General features: G+C 51.8%; 1 protein-coding gene across 1 annotated transcript in view; it reads left to right on the forward strand.

Annotated features, from left to right (window-relative positions):
* The first annotated feature begins 302 nt into the window (after positions 1–302).
* Positions 303–22117, forward strand: part of CDC42BPG (CDC42 binding protein kinase gamma) — a 56101-nt gene continuing 34286 nt past the window's right edge. Inside the window, exon 1 of the mRNA XM_026650350.1 lies at positions 303–459. Within this exon, the coding sequence (XP_026506135.1) occupies positions 303–459 (157 nt within the window). The remainder of the gene's footprint in view (positions 460–22117) is intronic.

Below are 22117 nucleotides of genomic sequence, written 5' to 3' on the forward strand. Positions count from 1 at the left end.
TTTCCCCCCTGGCGTCTGTCCGTCCGTCCTCCATCCACTTCCATCGGTCTCTTTCTCCCTCTCCTCCCCCCCCCCCCCGCATTTTCTTCTGCCCCGCTTTCCCCTTCTCTCCCTCCCCTGCCCTGGGGGCGTGGAGCTGTCAGAGCACATCTGGCACAGCTGGCCCCGCCCCTTCCCCACCTGGCCCAGGTGTCGGTAGCTCCCTCCCCATTGGGGGCCGGCCGGCAGGGGCGGGGCCCGGGCTGCGGGGAGTGGGGAAGGGCAGGCAGGCAGCGAGGCTGGAGCGGCCGGAGTGGGGCAGCATGTGCAGCCCGGTGGAACGGCGCCTGGCCGGGCTGCGGGAGCTGCTGCAGGGGCCCGGGCTCGAGTCACTGCTGGACGTGCTGCTGTGCCTGTACCGGGAGTGCAGCGGCGCCCCCCTGCGGCGGGAGCGCAGCGTGCAGCAGTTCCTGGAGTGGGGTGAGTCTCCTGCCCCCAGAGCGCCGTGCAGTGTGGGCTGGGCAAGGAGGAAGGGGGGGGTCGTGCCCCTCGAGTCCCAGGTGATAGGGGAGGCTGCCCCTCATAGCTCTTGCAGTGAAGGAAAGAAGCCTGTCCTGTAAGCCCCCCTGGCCCTGTGCAATTAGAGGGGAGCTGTAGGATGGGGGGGGGCTGCCCTTAGGGTGCAATGGGAGAGCTGACCCTGGGGTGCAATAGCAGGATATACTGCCGCCCAGCACTCTGCAATGCAGGGTGGGATACTGGAAAGTCAGGAAGGGGAGAGGACTTGCTCCCCACCATACGTGATAGCTAGGGGTGCCCCCACCTTGTGTAATGGGTATCCCTGTGGTGGGTGGGGGCAAGGCAGGAGTGGCTGTGCCTGAGTGCCCCCTTACTCTGTGCAGTGGGGGTGCAATGTGCCCCCTCTGAGTGCCCCCTACCCCTGTTCACTAAGGGGCAGGGGGAGGAAATAGAGAGGTGTGAGCATGTAGCACAAACTCACACACTGCCCCCTGCAATGCTTCCCCCACCCCCTGCCCTTTCCTCCCTCTGGTCTGTGCTGATTGAGAAAGTAGCTGCTTTTATTTATTTATATGGGGAGGTGGGCACTAAATGACCCACTAGGGACTAGTCTGAGACTTGGCAAACTCATGTCATGCAGCCCCCTCAAGAAGTTGGCTTGAGTCTGGATCACTGCTAGGTGCTTGGGGCTTGTCAATACAAGGAAGCTATTCTGGAATAAGGTAGGGTGTGAATTTAAAGCACAATAGTTATTGTGGAATACTCTGGACTAGCAGTTCTGGTTAATCGCCCTGTGCCACCCCGGCCTGGCAGGGCTCTTGTCATTACAGTATCAGAGCCTCCTAGTCTGGCTGGTTTATCCTCAAAGCATCTATCGGCTAGCGAACCACTTACAAATGGGGCAAACTGAGGCAGAGAGGCTGTAGCGTGTTGCCCATAGTGAGACAAGGAATCAGTGGCAGAGCTGGGGATAGAACTCAGGTCTCCAGTACCTTAACCGCACATCCAGCCGTGCTAGACGTGCGGCACTGCTTTGGAGGACGGTGATGGATTGAGAGGTGGTTTGATCAGTGTACAAGTATCTCCAGGGAGAGGAAACAGCAGGTACTAAAGGGCTCTTTAATTTCCAGCTCTTGGTTCTTATTCTACTGTTCTCCACTAGATTAAAGTCAGAAACATTCAAGTTAGAAATAAGACTCCAATGTTGCTCAGGGAACAAACTCTGAAAGCAAGGGATGGCAGGGGGAGGGATACTCCATGTCTTGATGTCACCCACTCCAAACTGGCTGCCCAGCTGGAAGATGCTCCAGTCAAACGTGGGTTCAGAGATTCCATGACCTAAAGGAACCGTTGTGGTCATCTGGTCTGGCCTCTGGTATAGCGCAAGCCAGAGAACAGCTCCAAAATCATTCCTAGAGCAGATCTCTAAGAAAAACACAAGTGATGGGGCTCAGTACAGGGATAACTGCTGTGGTATTCTTTGGCCTGTGTTATACAGGCGGTCAGACTCGATGCTCTAATGATCCCTTCTGGCCTGAATCTATGAATATTCTTGTCATAGCATGGCAGGAGCTCCATTTTAGTTCAGGCTGAGACATTCTTGCTGTTTAACAGCCAGTTTTTCTAAGTGCTGAAAAATCCACCTGCTGCCTTTATTTAAAAATACAGAATACCTGCCTTCTAACCATCCAGCTGTGTTCTCATGGAGCCTTTGCTGTAGCATCTGACCACCTCTCTCACAGAAGGAAACCTACACATTTGATACCAGAGCCTGTAAAAAGCTTGTAAATTTCCTGTTTGGCCCATCGCCACCAGCATATCGGCTCCCAGCAGACTGGTCCCTCTCCTGCTCCAGATACAGAGCGAATGATGGGAGGGCTCAAATTTTCCGAAGTGCATAAGGATTTCTGGGTGCACAAATGGAGACATTCCTTAAAGGAGCTTGATGGAAGGGGTCCATTTAAGGTGCATCCAGTTGGGCAGCCCCCAAATAACTAAGTGGCGATTTGAAGCTGTTTTGTCAACAAAGGAAGGTCCCTGCCCCAAAGCTTGGACTAAACAGAGGAAAATAGGACAGGGGAGGGATGCTGCCAAGTGCAGAACTTTGGTTCTGAGAGTCATTTGTACATCTACTGTAATGGATTGGCCGCAGCATCGCCAATGCTTGGGGTCTTTTTCTGTGTCCTGCTGCCAATCTCTGAAGCCCCAGGGCTACGTTCATTTGCACCAGCTGTGGATCTGGCCCCAAGACTGGCTGCAGCCTGTAGGTCCTAGTAAAGTGTGTTGTAGTTCCATGCTCACTCCAGTGGAGGATGGCTGCTCTTGCACCACAGACCAAGCCTCCTGAGATAAGTCTATCAACTAATAAATGGGGGGGAGAGGGTGGATCAGGATCTCCTGGCCTCCTAGCACAAGAACAAGGGCCCACAGTGAAATCTGAAGGTAGCAGTAAAGACAAGTGCAAAGCACTACACGTTGAGAAGGAAAAAAATCAAATGCACAGCTATAAAATGGGAAATAGCTGGCTAGACCGTGGTACTGCTGGAAAATAATTTGGGGGTCGTAGTGGATCACAAATTGAATGAGCCAACAGTGTGGTGCAGTTGTGTGGGTTTAAAAAAAAAAAAAAAAGCTGATATTATTCTGGGGTATATTAACAGGAGTCTTGTATGTAAGACCCAGGAGGTCATTGTCCTGCTCTGCTTGGCACTGGTGAGGCCTCAGCTGGAGTGCTGTGGCCAGTTCTGGGTGCCGGGTTTTAGGAAAGATGTGGATAAACTGGAGAGAGTCCAGAGCAGAGCAACAAAAATGGTAAACGCCTTTAGAAAACCTGACCTGTGAAGAAAGGTTTAAAAAAAAAAAAAAACTGGGCGTGTTTAGTCTTGAGAAAAGACTGAGTGGGGACCTAAGTCTTCACCATCCTCCTTAAAACAGCCCTTAACGTATTTGATCAATTGTTCTCCATGTCCACTAATGGTAGGACTAGAAATAATGTGCAGCAAGGGAGATTTTAGGTCAAATATTAGGAAAAAATGTTCTAACTCTTAGGGGACAGCTCTGGAACAGGCTCCGAGGGCGGTTGTGGAATCCACATCACTGGAGGTTAAGAACTGGTTGCAACAAACACCTGTCAGGCATGGTCTAGGTTTACTTGATCCTGCCTCAGTATTGGGGCTGGACTTGATGACCCCTCAAGGTCCCTTCCAGCCGGACATTTCTATGATTTTATGAAACTCACAACGGATCAAAGGATAGAGTACTTCTTTTAGACTATGGTACTTGCTGCCACAGGAAGTCACTGAGGCCAAGAATTTACCAAGTTTCAAAAAAGGATTGGACAGGTTATATGGATAACAAGAATATCCAGTTATAGCTAATGTTTGCAAACTTTGGCAGGGATATTAAACCTCAGGGTTTAAGCTCATCTTTTAATTTATTAGTAATCAGGAGGAGACCTTCATTGGGAATATATTATCCTACATCAGCTCCCTCCAGCATTCCTGCATCTTCCTCTGAAGCATTAGCGGGTGGTGGTGTTTGTATTGCTATAGTGCCTGTAAGTCCTAGTCATGGGCAAGGGCTCTGCTGTGCTAGGCGCAGTACAAACACTAAACAACAACTCTGTTCCTGTCCCCAAATTATGATGATCTAAGTTCTGGGTTAGATAGCCCTCTGGTCTGATCTAGTCTGGCAATACCTATCTTCCCAGGTCTAAGCCCCGTGTCTGCCCCTCCCTTGTAAAACTGAGGCTGATAATTCAGCAGCTGTAAAGGGTGGGTGATGACATTTCATTAGCTAATTGTAAAGTGCTGTGTTCTCTCCTTCCACTCCCTGAGAGCTGGTTTGCAGGAAAACAGGAATCTCTGTGTTGAGAGTTTGCATCCACTCCCACTGCTTACGTGTATTCTCCATGCTGGGAGTGATTTATGCTGCAGGAATGAAGATTGGAGGTGGTGTGGGGGGGAATGATCCTGCTTCCGTGTTCTTTGTTTTTGTTTTAAGTCCTTTCTTCACAAGTAAAAATGTGGGAGAGATTCAAAATGAGAAGGCATGACTGTGTGCCCTCCTCCTGTGTGAAAGTAAGATCCACATCAGGCCCTAATGTCTTGCCATGGGGGTGTCTGTACCCTGTTTGCAATACCATTGCCCTAGCACTCAAGCTGACTGAAATTTGGGATTTCTGGTTTGCAGGACATGTCAGACTTGCTGAAAACTGTTAATTTTAGAAATACGGAAACACTGTTTCCAAAATGTAATACCTATCCCAGCAGGTGCTCAGGGGAAACTGCCATGATTCTTGTCAGTTTCATTCTGCTCTCCACTGAATGACGGGGTGAAGCTGACCTGAATCATGTGAGCAGCTGCTGAGGACCCTGGGGATTGTCACTCCTAGGTGTATCTGCCATGGTTCTGGGGACCCAGGACTTCCAGCTTACCAGGTCAGCTGGTTCCCTGGGCTGCCTGGGGAGCCAGCTGCCCCAGGACACTGGCTAGTAGTAGGGAGCCTGAAAGTCCTGGCTAGAGCAAGGGCTTCCAGGCTCCCTTCTGGGGGCTGAGAGCTGAGCCACAGTTAGAGTTGGGGGTCCTCAGGTTCCCTTCTCCATTGCAAGGTGCCTGGAAGCCCAGGTATCCCCAGTCTGGGGCAGTCCAGATGGTGGGGCTGCCCCAGGACCACAGACCCTGGAAACCTGGCTCCCCAGCAGCATGCTGGGTGATCTGGCAAGAACCCTGCCTGCGATTTGACAAACAGTCAAACCCAGAGAGTATTTGCGAAACACTTCAAATTCACCAATTGGCTTTTTTTTTTTTACAAAACTTGGAAAATTTCCATCCAGCTCTTGCTAGGACATGGCTTATTGGGGATTTTTAATGGTTTTATGTAAGTTGGGGGAGTGCTTTGTGACTTAATGAGTCAGGTGTGTCCTAAAGGAGACATTATGCCCACAGGGGTGCACTGGGCCTAGCTGTGGGGGGAGAGTGGACAGATCTGGTTATAGTCTATGATGTCCTCTTGCTACTCTAGTTACAGTTGCACAGAGAACCTTAAAAATATGATCTGGTGCAGCAATGGCTGTCTGAGTTGGCAGAGAGCCTGAAACGATAGCTCTGGATACTGCCTGCTAGCTCTGCTAGCCAGCAATGGTACTTCAGAGGTCAGCATTGTTAACTGTCTCACCACTGCTCAAAACATATGAGACTGGAGGTGGCTCTTATCAGGGCCAGCTCCAGTGTCTTTGCTGCCCCAAGCAGTGGGGGAGGGGGGGGAAGCTGCGGCTTCATTCTGCGGCGGCAATTGGGCGGCAGGTCCTTCCCTCCGAGAGGGACTGAGGGACCTGATGCCGAATTGCCACTGAAGAGCTGGACGTGCCGCCCCTTTCTGTTGGCCGCCCCAAGCACCTGCTTGCTGCGCTGGTGCCTGGAGCCGGTCCTGGCTCTTATGGAAACTGGCCTGCTGGATAACGCAGGCCATAGAATTGCATCCAGTGGTTCCTGTGGTGCAGATCATTAGTCTTTCCTACACTCACTCCAAAAGGAAACCCTGATAAGAAACGTGGCCAAGGGACAGGACACGTGAGTTCCATTCCTAATTCTGCATTGGCCTGCTGTGTGACTGTGGGCAAGTCCCTTCCCCTCGGTGTCTTTCCCATCCCACCCTCTGTCTGTTTAAAATGTGAGCTCTTTGGGACAGGGCCTGTCTCTTGCTGCATGTCTGCCCAGTGCCAGGTGTGATGGCAGGGCTGGTTCTTGGTCAAAAGGTCTAGGTGCACTGGATTGGACTGGGACTCAAAGACCTGGGTTCTAGTCCCTGGCCTGCTGGGTGCCCTCGGGTGAGTCAATTGCCCCTTTCTCTGCTGCTATTTCATCCTCTGTAAAATGGGGCTCCTGTTATTCTTTTGTAAAGTGGTTTTGAGATCCACAGATGAACACTGCTATTGCTGCAACGTTAAACAATTATAACTACCAATAGATCGTTCCGGGTCCTTTAATTTTAACAGACCTCTAAAATTTGTCACTTGGAGGAAATGAGAAGCAGGCAGATAATCAAGCTATTGACTTTTTGGGTCAAAATAATGCCATTCAGAAATAAAAGCATAACTTCTGACTGATTTTTTTTTTTAAGGCCAAAAGGACCCATTGTGGTTCTCTAGTCTGATTTCTGTGTATCCCAGGCCCTAGGATATCTCTGAAGTAACTCCTGGTTGAACTAGGACTGCTCTGTTAGAAATACATCTTGTCTTGATTTAAACATTGCCACTGATGGGGAATCCACCACAGCCCTTGGTTAATTATCCTGTCTGTTAAAACAGGCACCTGGTTTCATTCTGATTTCGTCTCACTTCTGCTTCCAGCCATTGGGTCGTGTTCGACCTTCATCTATTAGACTGAGGAGCCCATTTTCAAATTAGGATTCCTCATGTTGGTACTGCTAGACTGGGACCAAGTCACCGCTTCACCTTCCCTTTTGTAAGCGAAGCCCAGTGAGCGCCAGGGCTTTAAGGGATGTGTGATAAGTGGTGAAAACACCTCCAGCTGTTAAATCTATTATGGATAGAAATAGTCTGTCTTGATGCATACTGCAGTCAGACCCAGCAGCCTTAGCCATGGATCAAGCCCCATTGCGCTAGGTGCTGTACAAACCAAACAAAAGATGGTCCCTGCCCCGAAGAGCTTACACTCGCACTAGTCTGGCTCTGGCCCAGCGGCACGCTTTTAGTTATTTTAAAAGGAGTGTGACTGCATTTTTGGAAAACCTCAGGTTAGTTAAAAATAAGCTCTTCCGAAAGGTTCAGGCCAGTGGCCTCCTTCCTTGGATACCTTAAGTTCTCCCCTGTAAATAGCTGACATTTTCCAAACAAACGTTCATCACAGCTTTTGCAACCCCAGCTTTGAGGTACAGCAGCCTCATGAGATACCAGCTGTTCTTCTGTGTAGGCCAGTACCACCTCAGGCCCCAGAAGATTGGGGGAGAAGGGGCAGACAGCGGGGGTGGGCCAGTTGCTGCCCAGACCCCTGCACTGAGATGGGGGAGATGTCCTGTTCCATCTGACTAAGCGCATGGGGCTGTCCCTGTTGTGCTAGACGCTGCCCAGGCCTGCCTACTAGCAGAGGTATGTCCTATGGGGCTAGGTTCTGTGCAGCCTCCTACCAAGAAGCACTTCCTGCCCCAGAGAGCTTCCAGTCCAAGCAGAGTTCACAATTAATTAATTTTCCAGACCAGAAAGGGGTTGTTACAATCTAATTGGGCCTCATGCAGCGCCCTGGCTGGAACACCTGCTGCTTCCTGTGTTGAGCCAACAAGCTGGGGAGGGGCCCAGATCTATCACGTTGGGACAAAATATGGAGGCTTGATTTCAAAGTTCTGCAGGTGCCGGGGGAATCCCCCCCCGGGTGTCCAACAGACAGAATTTGCTTCAAATTCACATGGGGAATGCATAATTCCACTCCCAGCTGCTGGTTCTTTAACCCGGGGGAGGGGTTGAACTGGGGCTCCTTTGCCCTCCCAGTTGAGAATCGTACTCTTAGTTTACCGAGCCATTGTGGATGGAAGGCCTGGTCCCTGAAAGAGAGGGATGGCGTCACCGGGGAAGCAAGGGGATGAGGCGTGTGCTTCACGTTCAACACATACAGGACTGGAGGCTTCAATCGGCTAAAGAAAAACTTAGTTGTCCAGTCTTATTGCTCAGGCCTGGCCTACCCACAGATTTCGTACTGGTGGTTGTGGGGGTATGTATGAGAGAGACATACCACGACCTTGCCTAGCGTGGATGCTCTTTCATAGAGTTTAAGGCCAGAAGGGACAATGAGATCATCTAGTTTGATCTTTGGTGTGTCTCAGGCCCTTTTAACTTCACCCAGCTACCTCTGTACTTAGTCTAACTCAAGTCATTGAGCGAACGCATTTCAGTCCTTGGGCACCGGACCCCTTGTGAGCCCTGGGCCCAGAACAGGAGACCACCAGTGCCTGATCCCCTGCCATAGCAGGGGCCTGAATGAGGTGAGACCAGGACCAGCTCCAGGGATTTTGCTGCCCCAAGTGGTGGGGGGGAAAAAAAAAAGAAAAGAAAAGAAGCCGCGATCGCAATTGCGACCGGCGGCACTCCAGCGGCAGCTCCACCGCGCTGCTTTCTTCTTCAGTGGGAATTCGGCGGCAGGTGCTTCCCTCCGAGAGGGACCCGCCGCTGAATTGCCGCGGAACAGCCCGATGTGCCGCCCCTTCCCCTTGGCTGCCCCAAGCACCTGCTTGCTGGGCTGGTGTCTGGAGCCGGCCCTGGGTGAGACATGCCTAGATGATCCCAGCAGGTGACCCCCACCCTATGGTGCAGAGGAAGGCAAACCCCGCCCCCTGCCAATCTGATGTGGGAGAAATTCCTTCCCAACCCGAAATCTGCTGATCAGTAAGAACCTGAGCACGGGAGCAAGATCCACCACCAGGCATCAAAGCCAGCAAATTCTCTGGACCACCTCAGAGCCCTAGTTTGACTCGTGTCCCGTCTCCAGCTGTAGCTGATCTTTGATCTGTCAGAGGAAGGTGAGAAAATCCCAGCTACATTTGGCCAATTGTGCAATGGAGGAAAAATTTCCTTCTCTGTTCTGCAGGTGCCCCCTGCCTTAGACTGGTCTAGCTTATTCCCTTTCCTGTGTGGCAGTGGGTTTCAAGCTTTCTAGGCTATGTACCCTGCATACCCCCATCTGAGACAGGGTCATAAAATACCTACAATTCCATTGCCAAGTCTTACTAAATAAAATGCGTTGTCCACCATTACAGGATTTTTTGCGCATACCCCCAGATGAGAACGCATGTACCATGGGGTTACGCGTGCCCCGGTTTGAAAGCCACTGCTCCATGGGAATAATTGTCCTAGTAGATGTACATTGATAGCAGTAAAACTCTGGCTATGTCAGGTGCATTGTGCCACTTTAACTACAGCAGCAGCGTTAAAGTGATACAACTACTGTATGCAGACAAGGGCTTAAAGCGGGGATGGCCAACAGACGGGCTGCAGGCCGAATCCAGACCACCAGACGCTTTTGAACGGACTGTGAAATCTTGTTGTTTACTTATGATCACTATTGGGTTTTTATTATTTTCTCAGGCGTCTGGACCTTGACACAAAAATAATTGACTACCCCTGGCTTAAAGAGCAGGCACACACTCTAAGCTAGTAATTGAGACAGCTGGGCTCTAATCCTGCCTCTGCTACTCCTGTAATACAGAGGATGGAGAACGCTCTTGTTCAGTGTCTGCTTGATGTAGAGAAATAGCAGGAAAACCACATATTGTCTCTCCTAGCGCAATAACGAAATTGGCCACAGTAGCTTGTCCTCCGTGTGTGTGTGTGTGTGTGTGTGTGTGTGTGTGTGTGTGTCTGCTTCAATCTTCAGCAGATTTTGGGGTGTTTTGTAATTTGTTTGGAAGAACAGCAATTTTAAATCGATCTTAAAAAAAAAATCTTTGAGGCAGGGACCATCTCTTGTTCTGTCTGGACAGTACCAGACACAAGGGGTCCAGGTCCATGAGTGGGGCTCTTGGTACTGTTGCGATACATATAATAATCTAAATATTGCTTCCTTGGCTCCTTATTTGACAGACCTCTTAAGATCTCCAGCAGCCCATAGAATCACCCAGTGGAGACAAGACTTTGCTTTTTCTGCCACAGTAATACACCAGAAAGGGATCTGAGAATCGCAATCATCCAAGGCAGCATCTCACTGCGTGCCGCCTGCCACTCCTGTCTGAAACTCTCGGCTGCACCAGCCTTTTTTAAAAACATCTATGATGTAACTCTTACCTCTGCTGGCTCCTTCTTGCGAGGCAGTGGAAATACGATTACTCACGCTCCCCAACTGCCCAGGACTCGTTTTTCAGGTTTAGGCGCTGGCTGCGTTAGGTAAAGCACTTGATCTTGCTGTAGGATCCAAAAACCTCAGAAAACCATGCCTGGTACTTGGCAGGAAATTACCTTTTATTTTTTGTTAAAGTTAATCAATCATTTTGGCGGCAGGGCATATTCTCCCTGGGACCACAGCAGATGCTTGTGCGACTAACTTGAAAGGAAACTTGATTTATTTCAGCTCATGACCTGTATTTCAGAGATGATCGGCTGTTAAAAATAGCTTTTGAAATCCCCTCATTTTTACTGCGCCTTGGTTTGTACGACAGCAGGGGCTGGAAGCCCTATGAGACAAGGAAGGGGGCCCTGTTGTGCCAGGCACTGCACCGACCCTGATCCAGATTGGGGGAGGACCATTATGGCAGGTGCATGAGCAGTAGTAGTAAGGTACAGCCAAAAGACACCGACCAAGATCAGGGTTCCCTTATGACATACATATTATTAATAGTACTATGGTAATGCCCAGAGGGTCCCAGTGAGAGCAGGGGCCCATTATATGGTATGCAGTAGTAATATGGTACTGTCTTGCTCTAGCTCAGACGAGGGGGCCTGCTGTCGGGCCAGGTGCTGCCCCCTGGCTGAGACTGAGGCCCATTTACAGCATCTGTATCATTGCCTGCACTATAGTAGGGCCCAAAGGAGATCAGGGCCCCTGTTGTGGGGAGCACCACTGCCCAGACCCAAAATCCCTTGATTGTTTTGTTTTAACACCTTCTCCTAGGTAAGAACAACTCATGCTCCATCCCCAAAGCCGGGCCAATGATGGCTTTCTGGTGAAAGCACTACACTAGCCTGAGGAACACCTGGCTTCAAGGGCTGGCTCTACCACACAGTTCTTGGGAACCCTCAGCCAAGTCACTTCATCTGTGCCTCAGTTTCCCTTGTCTGTAAAATAGGGACGGCTTATTCACTCCATCTGCCTGGACTGTGAGCTCTTCAAGGCAAGGCTGGTCTCCCATTGTGTCTGTGCAGCACAGCTTGAGGGGGGCAGGGATTTCCCCAGATCGTGGTCGGGAGTGTGTGTGCAGCATGTGGCACAACTAGGGCCCCCAGATCTTGGTTGGGGGAGGGGGAGGATGTCTGTGCAAGCACCTGGCTTGGTGGGTCTCAGATCAGACACTTAGGCACTGCTGCAATACAAACATCTCCCTGTACCTTTTGCTATCAGTGAGTAACTGCCAGGGCTGAGTGGGGATGAGAGCTAATAAATTTTAAAAAAATTAGCACAAGTGTCAACTGTGTGTGCATATGTGTTCCTGTCGTCAGGGTAACCTGGCTGGAATCTTGGTTGGCAGGTAATTTTTGGATCCAGCACCGCCTGTTGATTTCAGAGGGCTCTGTCTGTGTCGATTGACTGATTGACTGGTAAAAGAACTGAGGCTTCCTGCAAACGCCGAGCTGTTAAAAAGGGACACTACCAATTTTTTACCATTGCCTGTCCGGTTCCGGCTACATCAGTGTCTGGTTTGCCTCAGCCTTGCACTGGATTTGCTGGAGCACTCCTGAAAGGAATCCGGGGCCCTTTGCCACCACTTTGTGTTCAAGTTCCATTTCAAAACAGGCATGTGGAGGGTTAATAAATCACTAGCTGTTTTAATGAATAGCTGATTGATTGATTGTTACAGCTGCTTATCGCTGTCTTTAACCCCTTGTGTGGGGTGTTTATAACACAGGACAGCTGTTTGTCACTATGTTAATGTCCCATTTAGCGAGGTTAATAAGTGTAGCTAACTTACTAGATGTGTTACGATAGCACATGAAAGACCAAGAGTGGGAGCCTGTTATGGGGTGCACGTTATTAGTAACATTACAGTAGAAGCTGGGACCCCACCTGAGAGCAGGATCCCCATTGGGCCAGGTGCTGTACACACGTATGGTGAAACCATCCCTGCCCAGCCGCGCTCCCACTCGCAATATGGGGGGAAGGGAACCTGGGGCACAAAGGGGGGAAGGGACTTGCCCCACATTACACAGGGAGTCTGTAGCAGAGTGGGGACTTGAATCCTGATCCTACAAGGCCCAGGTTAGTGTCCTAACCACTGAGCTAACCTTCCCCTGTGGAGGCCTTTGAATCGTGGTGCATGTCTCAGATGGGTGTTAGGGCTGTTTTTTGTTTTCCTTAGGGTCCAAAGTTCACTGTTGAAGTAGTTGCGGGGGGGGACGACAGAGAATAGAGCTAGTGAGAGTACATGTGTGGATAGCTGGGATGTGTGTGTGGCTGGTGTGAGAGCACGTGTGTGGATAGGTGGGGTGTGTGTGTGCATATAGCTATGTAATGGGTGGAGCATAACCATGTGCATGTATGTATGTGTATACACAGCTGGTGTAAGAGCATGCATGTGTGTGTACTTCACTTTCCCCACCACAGCAGAAAGGGCAGGTAAAGGGTGTGTAACTGGGGGTGTTTGTGGTATGGAATCCTCCTCCTTAATGCCCGTCACTGCAGGAAGCCCTGTGTTAAGGCTCCATCTCGCAGCCCTGCTGAGCGTGCACCCTGGGATGGCAGCATCAAGCCTCGAGCTGTTAAATGTCTATTGAAGGGGGTTGTTAATGATCAACTGTACAGAGCAGAACAAATGTGAGTCACACTGTAACCCGCTGGCTTGGGGCTCGGTCAGCGGGGCTCTCTCAGGAGTCAGTGCTGCTCTTATGAGTCAGGACTCTGCCAAAGCCTCTAACTTAACAGCTAACAAGATGGCAGCTGTAGCGGCTCCCTGCCCTAGGATGCGTTGGGTTAGTCTGAAAGGTATTGTGGCTTGAAGAGTAAGTGCAGAGAAGGGAGAGGGAAATGGAGCTGTGGTTAAAATACAGGCTGGGGAGTCAGTATCCCTAGTTGCACCAGAGAGTGGGGCCTACTCTTTAGGGAAGTGAGGAGTGGGAATCAGGACTTCTGGGTTCTATGGCCAGCGTGGGAGGGGATGTGCATGGGGCAGCAATTTATGGTTAGAGCATGAGATTAGGTACCAGGGGTGTGGGGTCTAGTGGTCAGAGCAGGGGGACTGGGAGCCAGGACTCCTGGGTTCTCTTGCCATCTTTGGGATAGTGGTCTAAGCACAGCAGCATGAAGAAGGATGGTCTTGTGGGTAAGTCACACAGGCATGTGTTCAGTTCCTTGCTCTGCCACAGGCTTCTTATGTGGCCTGGGGCTACTCAGTCCTCCTCTCAGCATCTGTTTCCCCATTGGTGAAACATGGAGAAGAATCCTTCTTTTGTCTAGGGAGAGTGTAAAGTCCTGGGGGCATGAATGGCTTGGTATGACTGAGAAGCCCTGATCTTGGGGGGGGGGGGGCACTAATCTTTGTTGGAGGGTGTCTATGTAACAGGGTCCCCAATTTCAGTGGGGTCCACCCAGTGAGTGAATGGGAATCTCTGCAATGCCCAGCATGATGGGGGACCACCAATCTTGGTCAGGACGGTGATGGGCTGGCGTAATACTGATCGTACGGGAAACCCCACTCCCCCACATGCCGCATCAGCCTTGTGACTCATGGGGGAACATGTATGTCAGCTCTCTACTTCCCAGTAATAATGATAAGCCAGGAATGAATTGGCTGGTCTGGCCGGACATTCCAGCACCGTGATGCAGGAGCTTTGTTGACGACCTGGTGGAGAGCTTTTCAGTAACTGAATCGCTGTTAAAGGAAGCTGCGCAGCTGTAGCAAGTGGGAGACCTGGAACTATTTTATCGACAGCTTTGCTGACACCCAGAAGGGTGTAAGGGAAGGTGTGAATTTTAACCAATACAGTTATGCTGGTTTAGCCTCACGTGTGTTGTCTGGTTAAAAAGGATGTTGAAAAATCAGAGGGTGCGGAGAAGAGCCACAAAACTGATCCAAGGGCTGCAGAAAAGGCCAGCCAGCGAGAGCAGAAAGAAAATCAAGAGGTGACTTGCTCACAGTGTAGAGCACCTGCCCGGGGGGGAATCCCAGATACTAAAGGGCTCTTTAGCGGAGAAAGGCAGAACAAGCCCCCATGGGTGGAAGTTAAAGCCAGACATGCTGTAATTAGAAATAAGGCAGCAATAAGTCCCTGTGAAGGTGATTAGCCACTGGAAGTGGGGGAGTCCCCACGTCTACACTACCCGCCGGATCGGTGGGTAGTGATCGATCTATCGGGGATCGATGATGCGATAAAATCGATCCCTGATCGCTCTGCCGTTGACTCCGGAACTCCACCGCGGCGAGAGGCGGAAGCGGAGTCGACGGGGGAGCAGCAGCGGTCGACTCGCCGCCATCCTCATGGCCAGGTAAATCAACCTAAGATACGCCAACTTCAGCTACGCTATTCGAGTAGCTGAAGTCGGCGTATCTTAGGTCGACACTCTCCTTCCCTCCCCCCAGTCCAGTCTAGCTGCCTTGCTGGAAGATGCTTTAGCCAGACACAAGTTATTGGGCTCAGTACATGGGGAACAAGGGGGTGAAACTCTCTGGTCTGGGATATACAGGTTAGATGAGATGATCTTATGATCCCTTGAACGCTGTGAAGCTAGACACGCATGTTCTAGTACAAGAGAGACTTTTTTCAGGTTAGTTAATGTCACTTGGGAAGGGGTCTAAGCTAAAACCTAAAATGCCACTTTTGTGTGATAAGAGTGTCCCCATGGGGATTATACAGATATGACTGGATGGATAAACTATAAATGGTAAAACTTTCCTGCATGGATAAGGCCTAAGGAACAGGATGCGGATGGTGAGGAGACCGGAAGTGCTGTCTAGTGGTTAGAGCTGGGAGGCCGGACTCTTGGGTTCTCTGGGAGGTGTCTAATGGCTACAGAAGGCAGAGTGGTAGTCAGGACTCCTGGGTTTTATTCACAATTCTCTCTTTTCTGCATTGTCAGCTACAACACACAGATGCTGCTGCCACCAACAGTCACTCCAGAGAAGTTTACCATCTACGGCTGGACCTTGGGCATGTCAGTTTTCCCAGCCCCATGCCTCAGTTTACACTGATTATTTCCCTTCCTCTAATGGATATACTGCTAGGCTGTAAAGGGCTCTGATCCTCTGCTAAAAAGGCGCTGGGGGAGTTCAAAGTGTTAGTTAGCAACGTTTGTCCTTTGGTGCGCAAGGTAATGGGGGTAAAGCAAGCTGGTTGTGAAACTAATGCACCTTATTTTTATATAGCATCAGTGATGCAAACAGTGTCTCAGGCCAGGTCCTCCGAGCTATTTAGGCAGCTGACTCCCAGGGGGGAGGATCTGGGCCTCAGTGCTTCAGCGAGAGAAGCGGGAGAGGTGTGTGTGTGTGTGTGTGTGTGTGTGTGTGTGAGAGAGAGAGAGAGAGAGAGAATGAAGGGGGCGGGGGGAAGCATGGCCTAGTGTCTAGCCCCCGCAGCCTGAAATGCAAGAAACCTGGCTCCAGTTCCCAACTCAGCCATCGACTTCCTCTGTGACCCTGGGCAAGTCCCTTCCCCTCTCTGTGCCTCTGCTTCTCCATTTTGTTGGGCCCTACACTGACCCCGCCGGAGATCGGGGCCCCATTGTGCCAGGCGCTGCACAGACCCCCTGCTGGAGATCGGGGCCCCATTGTGCCAGGCGCTGCACAGACACACAGTGAGAACAGTCCCTGCCCTGAAGAGCTCACAGTCTGAATGGACAAAGGGTGCAGTATTCAGAGGGGGAACCTGCGGCTCAGAGCTGGGACATTACTTCCTTAAGGTCATGCAGGGAGTCAGTGGTAGAGCTGGGAATTGACCCCAGGTCACAGACTAGTGCCCTAATCAACTTCAGATGTCCTGCATCCTAATTCAGCTGCATAAGCCTATGGCTGTCCTTTGCCGGCGCTGCCAACCTGGGAGATTTTAGCAATGTTCCCCAGGCACAGGCAGGGCTGTGGTTTGCTCTGCACTTGCCAGCACGCCGCTGGCTTCACGCCCCTCCTGACCTCAGAGAGCCACTCATTAATATGCTGCACGGTGCCTGGGGGGTGGGTGTTGGGCGTGCCCCACGCCCAAGCGTCCTGTCATCTTCTCAGTGCCTGCTGCCCAAATCCACAGCCCGGCACAGACACCAGGGACTGAGAAGCACCTACTGGCCTGGCTGGAGGAGGAGAACTGATCAGAGGGAAGGAGGTGTAGGACTTGTCTAAATGGGAAAGCTGCAGGGGCTTCACTTAGGGAAAGTGTTACCAGTTATAGAGCTCTAGTTACTCCAGCATAACCCCCATGGGGATGGATATACCGATGATTAGCATGCTGGCCTGGGACTTAAGAGACCCACGTTGCCTTCCTATGAGATGTAGGGCAAGTCACATAGCCACTCTGTGCCTCAGTTTCCCCACCTGTACAATAGGGATAACAGCATTGTGCTACACACAGGGATGTTGTGAGGATGACGGCATTAAAACTGGTGAGGTGCTCAGATATTACAGAGATGGGGTCAGACAAGGACGCTAGTAAATCTTGTCTTGCCACAAAACTACTTGTATGTAAGTAAGCACACATGTATCCCAGGGTGCAATGTTCCACTGATGGGCTTTCTGCATTCTGGGGTTTTTCACATGGTGGGTCTTTGGATCTCCCATGAGTCCTCTCCAGCTATCCCATAATGCATCTGGTTTTCAGGAGCCAGCGCTGTTTTCAAACAGCTGCCAGCTTGTTTTCGAACTGCAAAGAGAAAGCATCGCAATCCAGGCAGCCATAACCGCTAGGGGTTGAACCAGTACAATGATATCAACTAAACAAATCACACCCTAGCAGACATAATTATATGTACTAGGGCACAGTCTGGGTGGAGACCATGCCTTCTGTTGGTAGAAGAATGGCTTTTTTGGGGTTAGCTTAAATCCCTTCCCAAGAGACCGAAACTAAACCAAAAAAGGTCACTCATCCCAGAATGAGTGTCCCCATATCGGGGGTTACAGTGGTAGAACTATATTGGTTTTAATTCATACTTTATCTGATACTGACACACCTTTCCCATAGACAACAGGATAACACCCGAAGTTGTACTTGTGCTGGTAAAGATACAGGCACAAGCCAGGGAATTTTGAGTAGGAGTAGAGAGGTCATATTACTTCTGTATTTGGCACGGGCGCGGCCACTGCTGGAATACTGCTTCCAGTTCCAGTGACTACAGTTCAGGAAGGATGTGGATAAATTGGAGAGGGGTCAGAGAAGAGCCACAAGAATGATTAAAGGATTAGAAAACCTGCCTTATAGTGAGAGACATCAGGGGCTCAATCTGTTTAGCTTAACAAAGAGACGGTTAAGGGGGGACTTGGTCACAGTCTATAAGAATCAACATGTGGAGGGGAACAGAAATCGGATAATAGAGAGCTCTTCAGTCTGGTGAGATCCAGTGGCTAGAAGTTGAGGCTAGGCAAATGCAGGCTGGAAATAAAGTGCAAATTTGTAACGGTGAGAGTAACTAACCATTGGAACAACGGCCCAAGAGCGGTGGTGGATTGTCCATCACTGACCATTTTAAAATCAAGGTGGGATGTATTTTGAACAGATCTGCTCTGGTTTGAACAGGAATTGTTTCAGGGAAGTTCTTTGGCCTGTGTTATGCAGGAGGTCAGACCAGTAATATGATCACAGTGGTCCCTTCTGGCCTTAGAGTCTATGAATCTAATGTTGCCCCCTCCCCATTGCCTCCTAATGCTGCCCCTGCCACCCCGGTGCTCCCCCACCTCCCTAGTCAGCTGAGTTGAATTCAAAATAAGACCATCCACATGGTCCTTTGAAATGGGTTTAACTACACTGCTGTAAATTCACTCTTTTAAGCTTAAACTGGTGTAACTGTCTACCAATAATGCGCACACACCAAAATACGGCCAGATCTCGGCTGGCCCCTCTGGGCAGTACTGTAATACTACCAGTAATGCGCACGTCAAAATATGGACTGATCTCGGCAGGCCCCTCTGGGCAGTACGGTAATACCACTAATAATGCGCACACAAAAATACGGACGGATCTCGGCAGGCCCTCTTGGGTCTCGCTGAGACAGGGACCAAGTGCTCGGACAGGAGACATCCCAGTGACTGGAGGAGCCAGAGTCAAAGTTTAATCTGTCTCCTGTGTAGCCAACAGAGTTGTTACCTGAGTGCCGGCAGCCTAGCCCTCCCCTAGCTCTGTCCCTCCTGGTGCTTCCCCGCTGCCACCCGCCCTTGTCCCTCCCAGTGCTGCCCCCACCAGCACCTCTGAAAAAGACTTGGGGTCACAGTGGATAATCAGCTGAACATGAGCCCTCAGTGCGACACCTTAGCCAAAAGGGCTAATGCGGTCCTGGGATGTATAAACGGGGAATCTGGAGCAGGATGGGGAGGTTCTGTTGCCTTTGGATTTGGCTCTGGTGCCACTGCTGCTGGAACAGTGTGTCCAGTTCTGGGGCCCACACCTGGAGAAGGATGTGGTAAATCGGAGAGGGTCAGAAGAGAGATTAAACGATTGGGAGCTCTGCATACCAAAGAGAAGGTTAAGGGGTGACTGGATCGCAGGAACCGATGTGGGGAACAGAAATGTGATCACAGAGGGCTCTTCGATTTGCAGACAAAGGTCTAGAGATCCAGTGACTAGACCGAGTCCGACTGTAAATAAAGTGCAAACGTTTAACTGTGAGGGAAATTAACTCTTGGGACACCTGACCCAGGGTGGGGGTGGATCCTCCAGCACTGGCAATTGGAACTCCAGATGGGAGGCTTTTCTGACAGATCTGCTCTGGTTCAAAGAAGGAATTAATGCAGGGATGCTCCATGGTTGGTGCTAGACTGGAGGTTGGACCTGGTGATCACAATGGTCCCGTTTGCCCATGGAACCTATGAATCTAATGCTGCTCCCTCCTCATTGCCTCCACGGCTTTTAATGCTGCCCCTGCCCCCCCTCCTAATTCTGTGTCTCTGGTCCCTCCTTCTGCACCCCAGCACCTCCTGCTCCTAACCCCCCTAGTCTCCCAGCAGCCCCCAAATCTGCTCTGTAGGGAGCGTCCCTGTGTGTGTGGCTGAAGCAGAGAGGCTGTTTGTTTTCTCTTTACACTGCTGGTGCCTGTTCCTCTGTGACTCAGCTGGCACCTGCCCCAACGTGCCCGGGCACTGGCCGTCTCTCCTATCGCCCCACTGGGGAGCTGGACTCCTCCCAGTGCTAGGTGCGCCTCCAGAACATGGGGGAATAGAACCAAGGTGTCCTGACTTCCAGCTTCCCCATTGTTCTAACCCACTAGATCCTACTGCCCTCATAGAGCTGGGGAGAGAACCCAGGAGTCCTGGCTCCCAGTCCCTGCTCCCCACTGTTCTAACCCCTAGATCCCCGCCCCTCACAGACCTGGTGCTAGAACTGTGGAGTGGGGTCTAGCTGTGGGAACGGGGGCGCGGGGCTGAATGGGGGTCAGGTCTCCTGGGATCGATCGCCAGCTCGGGGGGGTGGGGGTGGTGTCCAGTGGTAGGAGCAGGGAGGGCTGGATTGCAGTTTGCTGGCCAGTAGAGCTGAGTCACTGCTGCCCTCTACTGGCTGGCATCAGGCCTGTTCAGCTGTGTGTCATCAGCTCCGTACTGCTAGCGGCTAATGGCAATTGTCCATTAGCTGAAGGACGCAGGATTTTGGCAGCAGGAGGAGCTGAGCTGTCTCCTCGCTGCCGCTGCGAAGTGCTGAGTGGCCTCAGCATGCCAAGCAGCGTTATTATTAGATACTGTGTTGGTGTGACGGGCGCTCACGTATCATAGCTTGTGTAGACCAAGCTCCTTGCCTCCCTCCATCCCCCAGCAGCTGCCTCGGGCCACCCTCCCAGCCCCCGCTAGATCAGGGACTCCCTGCAACCCCCCACCCCTCCCATCAGGGGTGCTATGTGCTCCTCCCACTCCCATAAGTGGCTGTGTGTGCCCTCAGTCCCATCCCCGCATGCCAGCAGCTCTGTGTGCCCCCAGTCCCACCCCCCTTGCCAGCAGCTCTGTGTGTGCCCCCAGTCCCACCCACCCCCCAGCGGCTCTGTGTGTGCCCCCAGTCCCACCAGCCATACCCTCCATTCTCCTCAGTGGCACACAGAGTGTCCCCTTACTCCTCCCCATGCAATGGGCTCTGTATGTCCCGTCCCCGCCCCCCAAGATCCCCTATTATTCTCCTTGCCAGGGTTCTGTGTGCCTCCCATGTCCCGCTCCCTCCCATACCCCACTCTCGCATTCTCCCCCCATGCCAGAGGCTGAGTGCAGGCCCACCCTCCCCCCCCCCCCCCCCCCCGCCATCCCCCACTTATTATTTGTCTGGGCAATGTCACTCTGAGTGTCGGGGCGTCTCCGTGGTACACTCTATTGGGAGGCTGAGTTGAGCAGGGCTGGTGTTATGCTGGAAGCGTTAATAGGTGCCCTTGACCAGTGCTTTGCTCTGTAGACTATTGCAGACGTGCTCGGAGCTGTGGCTGTGCAGAGGCTCAATGGGTCCCACTTTTCCCCTTCCGCTTTCCCAATTTGCTCCAGAATCCATAGGATTCTGGCCAATGATGCCTCAACCGTTCCCTGAAACGCTGGAAGCGATTGGCTGCGGTGCTCATAACTTATAGCCTGGCCCACAGACAGACCCAGAAATGCCAACCAAGTATCAGGGCCTTTGTGAGCTGGGCCGGGGTTATGGTACTGCCCACTGGCCCCAGCCAAGAGCACAGCTCTGTTATCGTGTGTGCGTTATTTGTAGTATTAGAGTAGATACTAACTGGCCCAGCTGAGATCAGGGCCCTGTTACAGCATGCGTGTTTCTATTAATGTTCCGGTGGCACATCAGGTGTGTGCAGTGTTGGTACTATTACAGTAGCACCCACAGACCCCAACTGAGTTCAGTCCCCCGTTATGTCATGCACATTACTGTTAGGATTACGGTAGTGCCTGGAGGCCCCAACTGAGCTTGGAACACTGTGATTGTGTGAGCCCAACTAGCTTGGTATCCCCCAACTCTCCCTGCCATCCCCAATCACATCCGGGCCCACCCAGCCTGGTATCCCTCCCACCCTCCCTGCCACCCCAGCTCAGACCCGGGGCCCACCCAGCCAAGTATCCCCCGCACCCTCCCTGCCACCCCCAATCACACCCAGGGGCCCACCCAGCCTGGTATCCCCCCCACCCTCCCTGCCACCCCAGCTCAGACCCGGGGCCCACCCAGCCTGGTATCCCTCCCACCCTCCCTTCCACCCCCAATCACACCCGGGGCCCACCCAGCCTGGTATCCCCCCCACCCTTCCTGCCACCCCAGCTCAGACCCAGGGCCCACCCAGCCTGGTATCCCCCCCACCCTCCCTGCCACCCCCCATCAGAGCCAGGGCCCATCCAGCTAGAAAGGTCTGTCACTCTATAGCTGGGATCCTAGTGGCTGGGTGGGGGCCTGTGACCGGGCTGTGGGAGGCAGATCTGCCAACCTGGCAGCCTCCCCTGTGTGGTTCCAGACCCAGCGCTGTCCCTGAGGGAGGAATGCAGCGATGCAGGTTCTCCCAGGCACATCCAGGCCAGACCACACCCTCCACGCTGCTTAAACTAGACATTGCCATCACTGTGCCCAGATGGGAAAGAAAAGTGTGAAGACCCAAGACTCCTTCACTGGCTTCTGCAGTAGCTGAGGACAGCACCCAGGAGTCCTGACTCCCAGCCTACCTGCTCTTACCCACTAGACTCCACTCCCCCCTCCCACAGCTGGGATAGAACCCAGGAGTCCTGGCTCCCACCTCCCCTGATCCAATCACAAGACCCCGCTCTCCTATCAAAGCAAGGATCATGAGCTTTGGTTTGTTATTGTAGGGTTGCCTGCAGAGGTCT

The sequence above is a fragment of the Terrapene carolina genome, unplaced genomic scaffold (assembly GCF_002925995.2).
Source record: "Terrapene carolina triunguis isolate 2854851 unplaced genomic scaffold, T_m_triunguis-2.0 Scaffold89, whole genome shotgun sequence".
Lineage (NCBI taxonomy): Eukaryota > Metazoa > Chordata > Testudines > Emydidae > Terrapene > Terrapene triunguis.